General features: G+C 39.2%; 2 protein-coding genes across 2 annotated transcripts; one reads left to right on the top strand and one right to left on the bottom strand.

The window, feature by feature from the left end:
• Positions 1-6,059: 6,059 nt before the first annotated feature.
• LOC108902753 (GTP cyclohydrolase 1-like) lies at positions 6,060-8,570 on the bottom strand. Its single transcript, XM_018704745.2, has 6 exons — positions 8,300-8,570; positions 7,977-8,086; positions 7,561-7,616; positions 7,066-7,097; positions 6,612-6,696; positions 6,060-6,189 (listed from the first exon to the last, which is right to left on the bottom strand). The coding sequence occupies exons 1-6, from the start codon at positions 8,568-8,570 to the stop codon at positions 6,060-6,062; spliced, it is 684 nt and encodes a 227-aa protein (XP_018560261.1).
• A 4,304-nt stretch (positions 8,571-12,874) lies between these two features.
• On the top strand, positions 12,875-13,954 carry LOC108902754 (GTP cyclohydrolase 1). Its single transcript, XM_051077253.1, has 5 exons — positions 12,875-13,145; positions 13,343-13,452; positions 13,607-13,662; positions 13,747-13,778; positions 13,866-13,954. Exons 1-5 carry the CDS (start codon positions 12,875-12,877, stop codon positions 13,952-13,954), a joined length of 558 nt encoding a protein of 185 aa, XP_050933210.1.
• Positions 13,955-17,175: the final 3,221 nt, after the last annotated feature.

The raw sequence follows: 17,175 nt of genomic DNA, 5'->3' as shown, positions 1-17,175 counted from the left end.
ACACAGCAGGGGGCTCGGGATTATCTCCCATATGGTCAGTGCTCTCATTGATGACCGCAGCCTTGTCCCTGAGATGGAGGGATGCTAGCGATGATATTGGGAAGTCAGGCGGCTGGAGCTGGAGCTCGTCGACCTCCGTACAGTCTTTGCTGCTGACGACAGGTCGGAGCTGGAAACCCTCTTCTGCCATTTTCACAACACAGACCGAAATAGTCCAGCTAGGTTTTATTGAGGTGGTGACACAGCAGGATGCTAGATGCCACGGTGCTGTTGATCACATACTATCAGCTAACAGTTACACTCATGGCGGAGTGTAGAGATGGTGACGGTGCAGAGTTCATGGCTGCCCCGTGTTGTGGCGGTAGAGCATGTTCCTCAGATTCAGCCTCTGGTTTAACCACATCACATGGCAGAGCGGTGACATTGCCAGCAGATCTTTTTTCCCCCCTTTTTTTCTGTATTAAAGCACTGCTCTGCCTCACAGTTATTTGCTTAAAGCAGTTCACACCTGGGAGCTACTGAGAACAATCATCATTGGCTACTGAACAGCTGATTGTCTGGTTTATAGAAACCTCGACACTAGTTATTGAGCTGTAAAGCCACTGGAGAGTGACAGATTGAAGCATGATTTCATCAAGGACTCACACATCACCTCATGTCTGAGTACCTAAAACAGAGAAGGCACAGAGTCTGAGAATCAACACAGTAGAATGGGTCTTATCGAATTCAGGCCAGTTACAAAGTCTTGAAAACTATATTTGCTTTGGGCTTTAAGCTATGTATGTATGTATCTATGTATGTATTGTTTGACAAATCCTATCACCCCTACTGATGTATTTGAATAGTTTTACCTCTTTATATCTGAATTTTTGCCCAGTGTGTATAAAACAAGGATGAAATAAACCTTAGGAAATGTCAGTCTAAGCATTTTAATGGCTTCCTACGAAACAGGCTGAAATAAATACTGCTTATTGCAAATGATTACACAACTACACTGCAAAACTAGTATGCATTTCAAAAATAAATTAAATATTACAGTTTTCTTTTAAGACTTCAGCTAATAACATAATTAATTTCATTACTGATTCATCTATTGATTATTTCCTTAAATAATCATATTGATTATTGATTATATTGATTATTTCCTTAAATATTTCCTTAAATAATCAATTAATCTTTTAGTTTACAGAACGTCAGAAAATACTGAAATTATCAACTTGCTTGTTTTCCCTAAAAAACACTTCAAAACCTAAAAATATTCTGTTAATTCTAAAATAAAAAAGAAAATCTGTGACAATGAGTAGCAGGACCTAGACATCTTTGCTGTTTTTATTGGATAAATTGCTCATTTTAAGGTTAAGACAATATGCCAACATGTTTAACTGTGACATGCCATGATATTTATATAAATATAATATTGTCATTATTATTATAATGAACATAATGGTCAGATCAGACCAAGCTGCGTGTATCAAGAGGACAACAGCTGATAAGGTATTATAATAAGGCTCAGTCCTTAATAAAACTAGCAGCCATCCATCAAAAAAAAAAAGGAAAAAAGGCTGCATTCAGGCTCATAAAATATTAAACATGTAAGAGGTTAATCTGGTAATAAAAAGTCTTCTATTTGCACAACAGGCATGACTTGCTCTAACAGAATAACTCAGTGTATTTAAGCTGATTAATCGTTACAGTGAAAATCATGTTACTCTGGACTTTATTTGTCCCAGGATCAACATTCATCATGCTGACAATAGCACAATAGTGATGATCTGCACTTCTAAAAAAAATAATAAAATATTTAATGAAACAGGATTGAACTCAAGGATTTCTTCCCCCAAAACATATTCATTTTTACCCCTTGACTGTCACCCTTGAAACTAAAAGGGAAGAATGTCTTTGAATGTAATGTCCAAAAGCATGTAGGATATTGCCTTCAGCATTTCTGTGATTTCATGGGATTGTGATATTTTTTTACGTAATGACTGCGCAGTGTTATATTGTGAAGCGTGTTACATGGTAAAGAATTCAGGGGGACTGCGGTTAAATCCTCTTCAGTCTCTCAAAGCGTCTGGGATTAGTCAGCGGTTTATTATCCTCCTGTACCCTTTGCAATGTGACATCCTATTGAAGGGATGTGAGGTGTGGATATCATCTAGCTTCTCTGTGAGAGGAAAATGACAATTGAAATGATTTTAATCAAGATTTGATTTTCTTCTCTTTTTTGGTAAACAAGATTCCTCTCATCCTATCACAATGGGTAAGGTTTTGACAAAAAGTAGAGAAATCATAATTGCTGTAACTCTTTAAGTGCAGGTGAAAAAAAATTAGAGTTACCTCATTTAACTTCACTGGTAATTTTCCACCTTTGAATCTGGTCACATATTGATTTTAAGCATCGATTATAGGGTCTCAGTAGCTTTAAAAATGTCACAAAGATTACATAATAATTAAAATTCACTTTATCTGTACTGATAATGTTATTGGACACGTTGATTATATTGTGGTCTGTTTTAATAAAGGCAGCATATGGTCGTATCTTAATTAACTGAGTGATGCAACATTATAGATCGAAAGTCGAAGCATTGGAAATGGCGTCAGCATCAAATCACTTCCAATGGTACGCAACCATGAAGTCTTTACGGCTTGATGTTCACGGTACATTGTGTCCAGCTCCTGTTGAGACAATGTGCGATGGTAAACGCGATCTCATTTGCAAAGTACTGCGATTGCATAAGCATGTTTTCTCATGTTTTAATACTTGTAACCTCAAAAAAAAAACTTTAAGTATGCATCCATCTGGGACGACACACAGCCGAGTTACTTCTCAGTCATCGATAACCTTTTCTGGTATAAATGTATGTTGATATTTGTGTTTGCAAGTCAGAAAAATGTACCCTCCCAAACTGGGTTGTTTTAATGATGACCCAGTCAAAACAAAGTAAATGGTGTTTACTCAGCTCATGCAGTATTACTGGATCGGAGGTTCTATAAACTAGGGAAGGAGCAAAGTTGGAGACATAAAAATCTCATTTCGTATGTTGCATTTTACAGCAGCGCTCCGCTGCAAACGTCACATATTTTCAGTGTTGGGCAACTGAGGTCATCAATCCACCATTTAACCGATAAAGCTTAAAGTATTTATTTTGCTGATGATGACTGTCCTCCGAACGTGTATTTGTGAAATATTTGGCCATAGTTTCATGTTGATCAGTGTTGCATCCCAAAAACGGGACGGCTGACGTACGCCATATTTCCCCACCGCCTTCCAGCTTTCCATCGTCCCATACCTAAGCTTGGAAATGACGAAGAGATACGACGGCTCAACATGCACGGAACTTTCAATATGGCAACTTGTGGTATAGATAACACCCAGACAGCCTGAAAAATGAAACATTGTCAGGAAACTCATTACAGGTCAATACGCACCTACCTGGGCCAAGACAGAAGGGACTGGGCGGCGGGGGAAGCCAACATTTCATCAACGTCCATGAAGCGGCGAAGAGATGTGGCTGGACGCACACGTGTCTCAGATCAAACCAACCACTGGCCTCGGTCCTCACGCCATCCTATGTCCCTCCACCCCCCCAACTCCTCCTATCCCGTACCGCCTCTCCTCCCATGTCCTCCATCTTTTAAAGATCCTCTCCACTTGGTTGTTGTCCGTCCCCTCTGAGTGACACCTTTTCCCACGATGCCAGTCCTCTGGGTATTTCCCCTCGTCTTCACCGATAGATCTCATGTCTTCATGAAAATCAAACCTTTTCCAAGACATTGTCCACTTTGTTTTTACTTTTCTTGCTTTTTGAAATTGAAAAACTCCACTGATCTCTCTGGTGCTTTATAAAAAACTGCTGAATATATATGTAAGTATTTAAAAAATCAATAAAAACAATGTAAGATTTAGAGCTTATGCAGGTAAAGGAAAAGCAAAAGTAAAAGTAGCTGCACTGCTCTTCACACCGTAACTCTTTTTCACAGTTTGAGAGCACAGTGTGGATGCACAGTGGGGGGACAGAAGCATGAGAATGAGTCGGTGGGAAAAAAAACTCCCATATAAATAAATAAGGGAAGGATGCCACTGTTGCTATACAGAGCAAGGGGCTTAGTGGTCTCCTGAAATCCTATTGGTCGGTCTGTTGCCATGTGCTCGGGAGTCAGCAGAGATGCTGCTAACAAATCAAGGAAATGTTCTAATATTAGACTGTATGTATCCAGGCAGCGGGAGCCCCTGACCTCTCAACTCCGCCAGCGTTACGTTCCACTTCACAGATCAGCATAATGAAAGAAGTGGTGTGGAAGTAACTGGTTAAAAAAAAAATGTTGCAGCACTGTAGACAAAACAGCAGACACAGCCCCCCCCCACTCCCTACGTGATATCCCAGCCAGTGCAGTTACAAACAGACAGAGAAGGAGAAGACGGATTCATCTTCTGTTTGTATTTCTGATGTTTATAATCTAGAAATACATCTTGTGATTTCACTGTATTCTGGGTTCTCTAGAGAATTTGTAGAACGTATAGTTTGTCAAATATATTTTGTTTTTTAGGTGAAATTTTCTGGTGATCTTACACTGACAGGTTCTGCTGTAATAAACTAGGTCTATGCATTAAAAATTAAACTGGTGAGCAAAGGAAAAAGACATTTATTTTTAAAGCATGGTGGTTATTCCTCTACTTCTGTGTGCTATTTTACCATATACCCCACATTTGCTATATGTTTCATGAATGAATAATATTCTCTTATATATATATATTATCATTTTTATTATTATATTATTAAGCTGTCTGCACTGCTCAAGTTAAACTGTTTTTACACGCATTACTTATTATAATTCAGACACATGAATCAGCCAAAAAAAAAATCCTATATGTATAGCCCCAGCATCTTGAAGAACAATTATTGTCTGACCAACAAAGATGTTGTCATAAGTCTTACTTAATAAATACAACCTAACATAAATGTAAACAAACATCCAAAATAAAACCTACACCTGCAATCTGCACATGTATAAAACTAATTCAGCTCAAATTCAAATGTATCATCTATCATCCACTTGGGAAAAAGTCCATCCCTCATTCCACTCAAACCTGAATTTTAAATTTGTTAGAACAATATTTGCCGAAAACATGATGTGGAGGAAAGTAGAGACTGGACGAACTATGAATGAATTTATTCCATATTTAACCTTACTAAGCTCAAAATACTCACAAATCCTTTCATCCTTTTCCATTCCCCTGTTTCAATATAGTTTGCATATACCTTCTCTTATATATCCACAGAGTAATCTCTTCAATCTTACAACAGATTGTGTCTTCGATAATCTCATAATTACTCATTTTGTGTGCAGATGATTTGGTTACATTATCTCACTGCACTGCCGCTCTCCACCAGCTGTTTGAGTAAATGCTCCTGACACAGCAGCAGTTTTAATGACATGAAAATTAGATGTAAAGAGGTTAGAAATATTGTGTTGTATGTAAATAAATGTTATATGCTCAGCTGATAGGAGCAGTTTTCTTGCCTGTATATGGCTCACCTCTGGTGTAGCTATAAAAAGACCTAACAGACTTTAACATGTGAACATAGTTAAATATTTGTCAGAATGAATTAAGTTAGTGTGAGGCAGGGATAAAAACCCATGTGTATAAATGTGCAGATTGGATAACAGTAGAAAATAATGTTACTCACACTTTGGTACATCCAACCAAAAGAAGTTATATATATAAGGTACAGCGTAAGATCGTGTATTGTGCTGTGTATTGTATGGAAGTATGATGGCATAGGGACCATGAAATGTCATTGTTAAAACAACATTGTCATTTTTTAACCAAAAAAAAAAAACAAGCACAGAGGAAAATAGCAACACCTTAGTGTTTATTGGAATTGGAAGTTGTTCTTGAAGCACCATGTCACCGTTACATTGATTAAATGTAACAAACAGTTGTTAATTTACCACAGTGAGTGAATGTTCGGAAAGACATTTAAATATGATATATACATACAAAAAAATTAGCTTGAGAAAGGCAGTAATTCACTGAAAGCGGGCTGATGTATTCCTCACTTCTTCAGTGTCAGAGTAAGAAACTCCTTCCTGGCCTTGGGATCATCATAAAACCTTCCCAGCATGACACTGGTAACAGTACTGGCGTTCATCTTCTGCACACCTCTCATCACCATGCACATGTGACTGAAAACACAAAAGAGGCTATTAGTTTTAATAAAACCTTAAATTTCAAGTCAGTGATTTGCAAAGAATCCATTTAATATCAAATTGTGGGAGTTAGGACGAAATCTAGCTCAATCTCAAAATTCATCTTTGTATCACCATCTTCCACAATCTTGCGAGTGCCACTTACACGCTCAACCAAAATAGATAAGATTAGATAGATACTTTATTAATCCGCAGGGGAAATTCATCAAGTATCACACAGATTAGAAAAAGAGCAAAAATAAAGAGTCAAGAAAGAGAAAACAGCAAAAAAAAAGAGCAAGGCACACACGGAGCTGCTGAAATGGCTGCCACTCGCATCGGCACCAGAAGTCAAGATGATAATAATGCAGAGCCAGTGATTAAGCCTAAAATGTATGATAAAAAAGCTGAATACTCACGCAGCCTCAATCACCACTGCCACTCCAGCAGGCTCCAGCGCCTCAGAGATGGCTGAAGCGATCTGTTTGGTTAGACGCTCCTGAACTGTGGAGAAAGTTACAGATTACATGAAATGTAGGAACATAAAAATCAGAAGTAAAATAAAAGTTCAAAACAAGACAAGTAGAACTGCCGTGATGGACTCTTTTGATAAGCAGTTAATCATTTAAGGAGTTTCTGTTTGCCATTTTCAGCCTCTCAGTTATTAAGATTTTCTGCTTTTGTGTTTTATCTAATATCTTTGGGTTTTGGACTGATGGTTGGACAAAAAAAGAGGGCATCTCTTTGGACCCTGAAAACAGAGGATTTACTATTTGCTGACATGTTATAGACTAATTGATTAATCAAGAAAATATCTGTTAGATTAATCGATAATGAAAATAATTGTCGCAGCCATACAAAAGTTATTGTTACCTTGAAGCCTCCTGCTGTAGATCTCAACAATTCTGAAAGAAAATAGAAAGAACAGGGGACAGATTTCAGACTAAAGACCACTTGGGGGATGGCTTGTTCCACTTAGCCAACCGGGGGACAAAAGCTGTGTCCCCAATGCGGGAAAAGTAGATTTTTTGGGTCAGTGTTTATGGTTAGGCTAGTAGTGGTTATGGTTAGGGTAAGTAAGTCTATGTAATGTCCCCAGAAGTGACTGAGATCATTGTGTTGTTCAATCTTTGTGAGAACCAGTTTGACTTTTAGACCTGGGGAGAGAGGACATTTTGGGAAAATAAGGATGCAATGAGGACAGTCCTCACACCTTCAGGCTGTTTGCGGTTCAAGACTTAGTGTTAGGGTTCAGGTTGGGGGTCAGGCATTTAGTTGTAATGGTTGAGGTTAGCATAAGGGGCTAGGGATATGTCCGTGTCCTCACAGAGATAAAAGTACAGCTGTGTGTGTTTTATCGTTACCTACCTTGCAAGTTTGCTGAGGCCAACCACTTTCTTATTTGGGAGGTATGCTATATGAGCCTGACAATAAAACAAAGCATATGATTATTTAAATAGCAATAATAATGCATATTATGCTTTATAAACCAGATCTGGTCTGTAATACAGATTATACAGATCAGAATTGTGTCATCATTACATAGTTTATTCACCTGAGATTACTGAAAAATGTATTATAACTGTAAAATGTACTGCTCAGTAAATATTTTTTAATAACCACGTTTGAGGTATCCTTGTTAAAAATACTTGAATTTATGTTAAGAAATTAATATCAGCCAGTATATTTTTATTAAATATCAGTATTTGCACTGACCTAAAAAATCCAGTGTTGGGATTTTTGGCTCTAATGTAGAGCAGTATTTCAGGACAACTTTAAATTACCTTGCCATAGAAAGGCACCAGGTGATGTTCACAGAGAGAGAACAGCTCGATGTCCTTAACAATCACCATCTCTTCATGGTCTTCATCAAAGATTGCATCGTTTAAGATATCTGTGTGGAGATTTAAAATTCTCTTTTCATTATATGTTATAGTGGAAAGATCAGAAAAGAAACCAGGAAAACAAGGCTTCAACATATAGTAGTTCTGTAGGGCAAGTTGATTATAGTCATATCAAAATGTCCCTTGTCCTTTGACCTTATTGAAATGTGTTTTATAGAAAAAATTCAATTCAGAAGAGCACTACTGAAGGTTTCTGTCCTCACCTTGGGTCGTTTCTTTGTAGCCTTTGGTGAGGAACTGCATGGCTTTGGCTGCTCGTAGTGGTGTACGTAAAAGTCCCTCCCGGTCCACGTCCTCTCCAAGCTCACTCAGTATGGTGCTGTAAGCTTTCTCAATGTGACACAGGTTGTTTGAATCTGCAGCGTCCTCGGAGTGCTTCTCTTCTCTGCACAAACCATTGCGTTCAGACTCGTTGCACATGCTATGGTAATCTGCAACTACACCGTTCATCTCTGAGGTGTGGTGATACTCCATTCTGGCTCTACTGTCAGTGAAAGACGCTGCAGGATACAATGGAACAAACCCAGTAGTGAACTGCTGGCTGAGTGGTGTCAGAATGGCCATCCATTGGTTTTTAAAGCCTGATGTGAGGCCCTGAGGCTACAGCATCACAGGACCCTCTAGACACCCATGCAGGAGAAATCAATTTCAAATTCTGTTGCATCAAAGGTCATGGAGCAGCATTTGACTGATCCTGTGATTTGAGTTTAAATACCTAGAAGTCCCATGCACAGGGAAGGTCACAGACAACTTGTCGTGAGTGTGTGCTTACTGCAAGCTTTAACATGCTATTGCAGCCTTGACCAGGCAGTGAAATGAAGCTGAATGAGATTTAGGAGAAAACTAATCTACAGTCCTGGACTCAAATCTCACATTTAGTGCCATATCAATGTGGGGACCAATTGCAGAGGTCAAAAGTCATTGTATTTATTAAGAATAGATATATGGATGATCTTAAGAGAGAGAAAAAAGCAAAACTGATACATTGTCTTGGTCTAACTCACTAACACAGGCTTATTTATCACTGAAAGAGAGAGCTGTAATCAGGATGTCACATCCGGGCTAGCCTCTGTTCCACTAACTTCAGTAACTCAGTGCAGTCTCACATTTAGCATCCCTTTTTTGTTTTATATTCATGATTTTCTGTTTCTATTTTTTCTAATGGTAAGTTTATGATATTTTAATATTTTGTTCATCAAGATTATCTTCACAAATGAACACCACTTTTATTTTTTATTTTTTTTTTATTTTATTTTTGAAGCTTAAATACAATCTTCTGAAGGAAAAAGCTAATGTTAAGTTATAAATGAATACCTTGGATGATTTTGTTTACCGTTTTCTAGACTTTAGGGAATTTCTTCAAATTTTGCAGACGTTCTCCTGGATTCAAAGATCTGGCTATATCAGTAGTCAAATTAGAAATTTCATTGAAGCAGACCAGTAAATGGAACCGTGATCTTCTTCCTGTCAACATCATCCACACGACAGCATCTGGAGCATAAGCTCAGTGAGCTCAGACAGCTCTTTGTTGTATTTCGTCTTTGTTTTGTGACCAAAAAACATGATCAGTTTTGTATACTGCTGTTCCACAGATTTACATGGTTTGTGTCAGGCATGATCCTTTATGTTTCAAAGAAGTTTACTTTCACCTCTTTTGCTTCCAAGAAGTTGAAAAGTAATGTGATATTTCATGGGAAAATCGGCATTGACTTCGACTCGGATCATTCATGTTCCATGTCACACTTCGGCATGTTTTTCAGCACAAGACTGACTTTCACCCTGCTGACTGTCTTGTGCTTCAGAAGAACTCTTGTTTCTGGCCACATCTTGCAATACTTAGAGATAAATCCAACAAGTCAGCATATCATCAGCAGACATATTAATGGTTAATGCACTGAGAGGTTACTTTGGTTTATGGTTTCTATATGTCTTCTTCTGTACTTTACTCTACACCTCTATGTTTCATTTTTGAGTCATTATTGAAAAGCATTTTAGGAAGTATGTCACCTAATGTCACTATTACACTTAAAATAGGAGTCATTTAAACTTTTTGACAGCAAATTGACAGCATTATTTTAAAAAAATCACCCTGGCAATACGTGACTCTTTCTCTTTCTACATAGCCTTGGTGATTTCAGAGATATCTCTGATTTGATGATGTTTTAATTAGGGGTGTTTTAACATTCAGGGCGATGTCGGGAACTCAAATGTCAGTTGATGAGTCATTACACCTGTATTAGCAGCCTCACAGTTCACACATGGAGCACTGCAGGAGCAACAGTGCAACAGGCTGTAAACTTTACAACTAAATCTTGTCTTAAAATTATCAAACTGCAAAACTAGCTGTGATGGAGGTAGAGTCTTGATGAAAACGGGGCAGAGCAACTTGTTTCTGTTGTTCATTCTGATACTCTTAGCTCTGGTATGTTCTGCCTGCTGAGGGCTCCGTGCTCGTCACAGGAATACACATTGTACACAGTGTGTCAGCACGCTGGCAGCAGTGACACACTGCAGTTGAATTTCATAACTGAGCTATGAACAACTTTATGTCTGCAGTTTTTCCGCTGTGTATGTTTTGTAGCGGTGGCCCGCTGTGGGACAATTATTATTTCCACCGTAATGTTATGAAGTTGCAATTACTTTTGATTTGAAATAATCGTCACGGGAAGTAAAGACCTGGAAACCTGGTTTAGGTAAGAGGGAGAGAGAGAGGAGGAGGAGAAAAAGAGAGATAAAGATAGATTTAACCAGCTAACAGTGTGTTTGATTTGCAATAACCATTGATCCTTACTCTCTTGGGACAAATCCTGAAAAGTAGTTGTTGGTCATGTCTGTCTCTATCAGTGTTAGAGATGGTGGTTAACCAAGTGTGACTGTCAGCAGACAAACTCATGAGTGCTGCAGGGAAACAGCTGTTACGCTGACGAGACCAAGAATATTTTTGAGTAAAAGATTCAAATTTAGTGCAGTTGTTAAGTAGGTTACTATTTACTGTTTACTACCACTACACATCCCATATTTGCACAATGTACTTTGTGATGTCAAAATTCATACTGATAAAAATATGTATAATGTACTGCATAATGTGAATATTTTTTAATGATTAAAGGGGCTACTTGTAAGTTTTCCCTTACGTCAAGTCCAACCTCCATAACTAATGAAACATCTGATATCTCAACTCCCTTACGAAGGTAGATGCATACAACATCAGTTTTACATTAAACAACTAACAACTAACTACTAATCCCAACAGTTCACTGAATATAAACAATAAGTGTAACACATTGTGCAATCCCCTCTGTTAAACAGTGTGTTATGGTAAAAAACAAAAAAAGTGGTCATTAAAAAAAGGACTTAAAAATTACCCTCTAACTTCTGAGGTGAAACAATTAAAAATCTTTTAGTAGCAAAGTGAACAAAGGCTGTCTGTTGTCACATATGTGCATAATTTCTCACTCCAAAGGCCTCATGATATCACTCGTAACACATGACCTATAAACCTAAATGCTTCTTAATGCTCTGGGTCAACAACTTTTACATTTGCAGAGAATTTTCCACAGAATTACTTGGTCTTTGTTCTGCCCCTTGTGCTATATGTTCCCTTTTGATTCTAAGAAGTTATACACATCTAGAATTTTTCTCTTATTCTTAGAATTGCAGTTATTGTTCTTACTCGTGTTTTGTTGTACTTTACCCAATAAGTCAAGGCTAAATAAGCCACATCTCTGCTTTCTCTGTAACACCAGTAGGATAGGAACAGCTGTCGGGCCTAACTACTTTTCTAGGGGAAACCATGATGGCAATTATGTGTTTCGTAAGGGTGGTTGGAAATCACAGACACTGCCAGTATTATGAAGAATACAGTCTGAGTGCTTGTACATGACCTTGATGATTTTCCAGATAGTATCTTCAGATTACATCATATTGAATTAAACAGCAGTGTTGCCCTTAACATTTTATGGTATTAAACGTGACTGTGCAGACACACTCATTAGGCTAAGATGTTGAAGCTGACTATCGCTGTTTTCTCATCACTAATGATTCCTTAATTCAATAATATAAATGTAATAAATCCCCCTACATTATTTTTGACTGCAAAAAGAGACAACTAATTGGGCTTTTGGCTTCACTTAAAGTGAATACAAACCAACATAAGGTACTGTGGAGTCTTCCACTTGTCACAACTTGTGTATTATGTTTATCATAACAGGTTTACAGAGCTGTGTTTTTAAATTTCAACATGAGTAGTAGAGTTGCAATTTATTAACAGGTGTGCCAACTTGAGCAAGAGAGGTTAAACATGCACTAGAGCCCAGAACACATGTCGCAGCCACAGGGAGCAGAGATGAGGGTGTGACAGAAAAAAGTGATCAACTAATCAAAAAAATAATCGACAGATCATAATAATTGACTACCAAAATAATCTTTAGTTGCAGCTTGAGAACAAATTGTGGCTAGGCATAGATATTTAAATTAATATTTCTGATCAGATCGTTTTGAAGTCTGCTGAGCTGAAGTCAGAGCACTGTACCTCTAGATATTTAAACTCAAATCACAGGATCAGTCAAATGCTGCTCCATGACCTTCGATGCAACAGAATTTGAAATTGATTTCTCCTGCATGGGTGTCTTGAGGCTCTTGTAATGCTGTAGCCTCAGGGCCTCACATCAGGCTTTAAAAACCAATGGATGGCCATTCTGACACCACTCAGCCAGCAGTTCACTACTGGGTTTGTTCCATTGTATCCTGCAGCGTCTTTCACTGACAGTAGAGCCAGAATGGAGTATCACCACACCTCAGAGATGAACGGTGTAGTTGCAGATTACCATAGCATGTGCAACGAGCCTGAACGCAACGGTTTGTGCAGAGAAGAGAAGCACTCCGAGGACGCTGCCGATTCAAACAACCTGTGTCACATTGAGAAAGCTTACAGCACCATACTGAGTGAGCTTGGAGAGGACGTGGACCGGGAAGGACTTTTACGTACACCACTACGAGCAGCCAAAGCCATGCAGTTCCTCACCAAAGGCTACAAGGAAACGACCCAAGGTGAGAATAGTTACTGCCTTGATGTATTCAGACTATATTTTTACAAAAAAGAAATTTATCATATGAACATACTTCAAGAAAGGCAAAGGATGCAAAGGTGTTTCATACACTTCATGTTGAAGATGTGTTGTCCTGGTCTCATAAATGCAAGATCTTATCTCTTAATAATGTTAAACTAACAGTTAATCTTCACACAGATATCTTGAACGACGCAATCTTTGATGAAAACCATGAAGAGATGGTGATTGTCAAAGACATCGATTTGTTCTCTCTCTGTGAACATCACCTGGTGCCCTTCTATGGCAAGGTAAATTAATAACATAAGACACAGACAACAAATTTACATGACTTCAGAGCACATACACTGATATATAATATAGACTGTATTGTAGCATAAAGACTAATAATAAGACTTATGCTAAAAAAATATATATAAGTAATTATTTTTTCCAATGTTTCAGGCTCACATAGCATATCTACCAAACAAGAAAGTGGTTGGTCTCAGCAAACTCGCAAGGTAGGTGATGACAATACACACACAACACTCTCATGTGCACACAAACACAGGCACCTGTGTAACTCTCTTTATTCTATCTTTAAGAATTGTTGAGATCTACAGCAGGAGGCTTCAAGGTAAAAGTCACCACTTACTACACCTATTTCTTCTCTTTATTTCTATAATGTTCGTATACGATGTTTAACTCAAAACTTTCTCCACAGTTCAGGAGCGTCTAACCAAACAGATCGCTTCCGCCATCTCTGAGGCGCTGGAGCCTGCTGGAGTGGCAGTGGTGATTGAGGCTGCGTGAGTATTCAGCCATCTAAAAGTAGGTAGTCTGGTAGTCTGGTATTGAACCTGGCGTGCTGACGTACTGCGGTAAGCGTATTCCGTCACTTCCGGTTACCGGTGTTTGGAGATCATCGTTTGGTGTATACCTGTCTCAGACTAGATACTTTCTTTTTATCGACATTACTTCTGTGACTCTATCACCAATTTAATCTGCACTTTCACAGTAACAGTAGTTGCTAAATCACCAACTTTCTCCACTTTCTGTGTGGTACTTTATCGATTCACGCTATCTTCTGCTACTGATTTAGCTGAACTCTCAGCCATGGCCTCTCGCTCTCCTTCTCCCTCTCCTGCCTTCTCTTGCTCTGCGTGTCAGATGTTCAGTTACTCCTCTGCCTCGTTTAATGATAATGGTATGTGTAATAAATGTAGTCTGTTTTCTGTACTCGAGGCGAGGCTTAGCGAATTAGAGTCCCGGCTCCGCACCATGGAAACTAATTCAGCAGCTAGTGCTAAACAGCCCCCCGTAGCCGGTGCGGAGCAGCCTAGCATAGCTCCTGTTAACATTCCCCCGGCAGTTCCCGAGCAGCCGGGAAAGCAGGCTAGCTGGGTGACTGTTCGTAAGGACAGGCGTAGTCGTAAGCAGAAGCCCACTGCTGACCACCACCCAGTTCACGTTTCTAACAGATACTCCCCGCTCAGCGACACACCCGCTGAGGAGCCAACTCTGGTGATTGGCGACTCCATTTTGCGGAACGTGAAGATAGCGACTCCAGCGACCATAGTTAAATGTATTCCCGGGGCCAGAGCGGGCGACATTGAATCTTATTTAAAGCTGCTGGCTAAGGATAAGCGTAGATACAATAAAATTGTTATTCACGTCGGCGCTAATGACACCCGACTACGCCAGTCGGAGGTCACTAAAGTTAATATTGACTCGGTGTGTACACTTGCAAAAACCATGTCGGACACCGTAGTTTTCTCTGGTCCCCTGCCCAATCTGACCAGTGATGACATGTATAGCCGCATGTCTTCACTCAACCGCTGGCTGTCGAGGTGGTGTCCAGAAAACGATGTGGGCTTTGTAGATCATTGGAAGAGTTTCTGGGGGAGACCTGGTCTGGTTAGGAGAGACGGCATTCATCCCACTTTTGATGGAGCATCTCTCATATCCAGAAATCTGACAGAGTTTATTAGGAAGCCAAAGCCCTGACAATCCAGAGTTCAGGCCAGGAGACAGAGCTGCAGTCTTACACGCTTCTCTGTGCCTCCTTTAGAGCAGTCACCCCTCCATTACCCTATAGAGACTGTGTCTGCCCCCCGACCATTTAAATTAACTAAACCAAAGGTCAACAAAAGAGGAGTTAGTCACAATAATCTAATAAAAATCAGCACATCCACCTCAAATGTTCAGCAAAATAAAATAATTAAATGCGGATTACTCAATATCAGATCTCTCTCATCCAAAGCTGTACTAGTAAATGATTTGATATCAGATCACCATCTTGATCTATTCTGTCTGACTGAAACCTGGCTGTGTCAGGATGATTATGTTAGCCTGAATGAATCAACCCCCCCCAGTCATATTAATACTCACATTCCCAGAGACACTGGCCGTGGAGGTGGAGTCGCAGCCATTTTCAACTCCACTTTATTAATTAACCCTAAACCTAAACTCAGTTATAATTCATTTGAAAGTCTTGTTCTTAGTCTGTCCCATCCAAGGTGGAAAACATTAAAGCCAGTTCTATTTGTTGTAGTGTACCGTCCTCCTGGTCCATACTCTGATTTCTTATCTGAATTTTCAGAGTTCCTGTCGAGTTTGGTACTTAAAACAGATAAAGTTATTATTGTAGGCGACTTCAATATTCATGTTGATGTCAACAATGACAGCCTTAGCTCTGCTTTTTCCTCTTTACTAGACTTTATTGGCTTCTCTCAGTGTGTAGATAAACCCACTCACTGTTTCAGTCACACTCTCGACCTTGTTTTAGCTTATGGTATTGACATTGAACATGTAACAGTCTTCCCACAGAATCCCATTCTATCAGACCACTTCTTAATCACTTTCGACTTCATATTGCTGGATTATGTATTATCAGCAAAAAACATCCTGACTAGAAATATTTCCGATAATGCAGTAGTTAAATTCAAGGAAATGATTCCCACTAACTTAGGTCCAGTGCCTCATCTTAATTTTGCAGAAGCTACTCCCTCCCAGCTTGATCATCTTGTAGACAGTGTTGCAGACTCATTACGTACCACTTTAGATTCCATCGTCCCCCTAAAAATGAAAACAATAAAGAGAAAGAGGCAAGCTCCATGGTTCAACTCCCAAACCCGTACACTGAAACAAACAGCACGTAGGCTTGAAAGAGTGTGGCGTTCCACCAAACTGGAAGAATCCCACTTAGCTTGGCAGGATAGTGTCAAAAGATATAAAAAGGCCCTCTGTAATGCAAGAGGCGCCTATTACTCATCATTAATAGAAGATAATAAGAACAACCCCAGGTTTCTCTTCAGCACTGTAGCCAGGCTGACAGAGAGTCACAGCTCTATAGATCCACGCATCCCTATAACCCTCAGTAGCAATGATTTTATGAACTTCTTTAATGATAAAATCTCTACCATTAGAGATAAAATTAATCACATCCTGCCTTCAATCAGTACAGATTTATGCCATAACACAGGATCCATAGAGTCAGCTGCAAAACCTAACCTTGACTCCTTTTCTACCATCGACCTAGCCCAGCTCACATCAATTATCTCAGCATCTAAACCTTCAACCTGTCTCTTAGACCCCATCCCAACTAGGCTGCTTAAGGAAGCTCTGCCCTTAATTTGCAGTCCTGTATTAGATATGTTAAATCTGTCCTTGTTAACAGGTTATGTTCCGCAGACGTATAAAACAGCTGTAATCAAACCTCTTCTAAAAAAGCCCACTCTAGATCCAGATGTATTAACCAACTACAGACCTATATCTAACCTCCCCTTTCTTTCTAAGATCCTGGAGAAAGCAGTTGCAAAACAGTTGTGCGACTTTCTACAGGACAATAGTTTATTTGAGGTTTTTCAGTCAGGATTTAGGTTGTATCACAGCACAGAGACGGCACTTGTAAAAGTTACGAACGACCTTCTGATAGCATCAGACAACGGTCTTGTTTCTGTACTTGTCTTGTTAGATCTCAGTGCTGCTTTTGATACAATTGACCATCACATCCTTTTACAGAGACTGGAGCA

Source organism: Lates calcarifer, linkage group LG17 (assembly GCF_001640805.2).
Source record: "Lates calcarifer isolate ASB-BC8 linkage group LG17, TLL_Latcal_v3, whole genome shotgun sequence".
Lineage (NCBI taxonomy): Eukaryota > Metazoa > Chordata > Actinopteri > Centropomidae > Lates > Lates calcarifer.
Note: the sequence above shows the minus strand (reverse complement) of the source record. Positions and strands in the feature narration are given on the sequence as shown.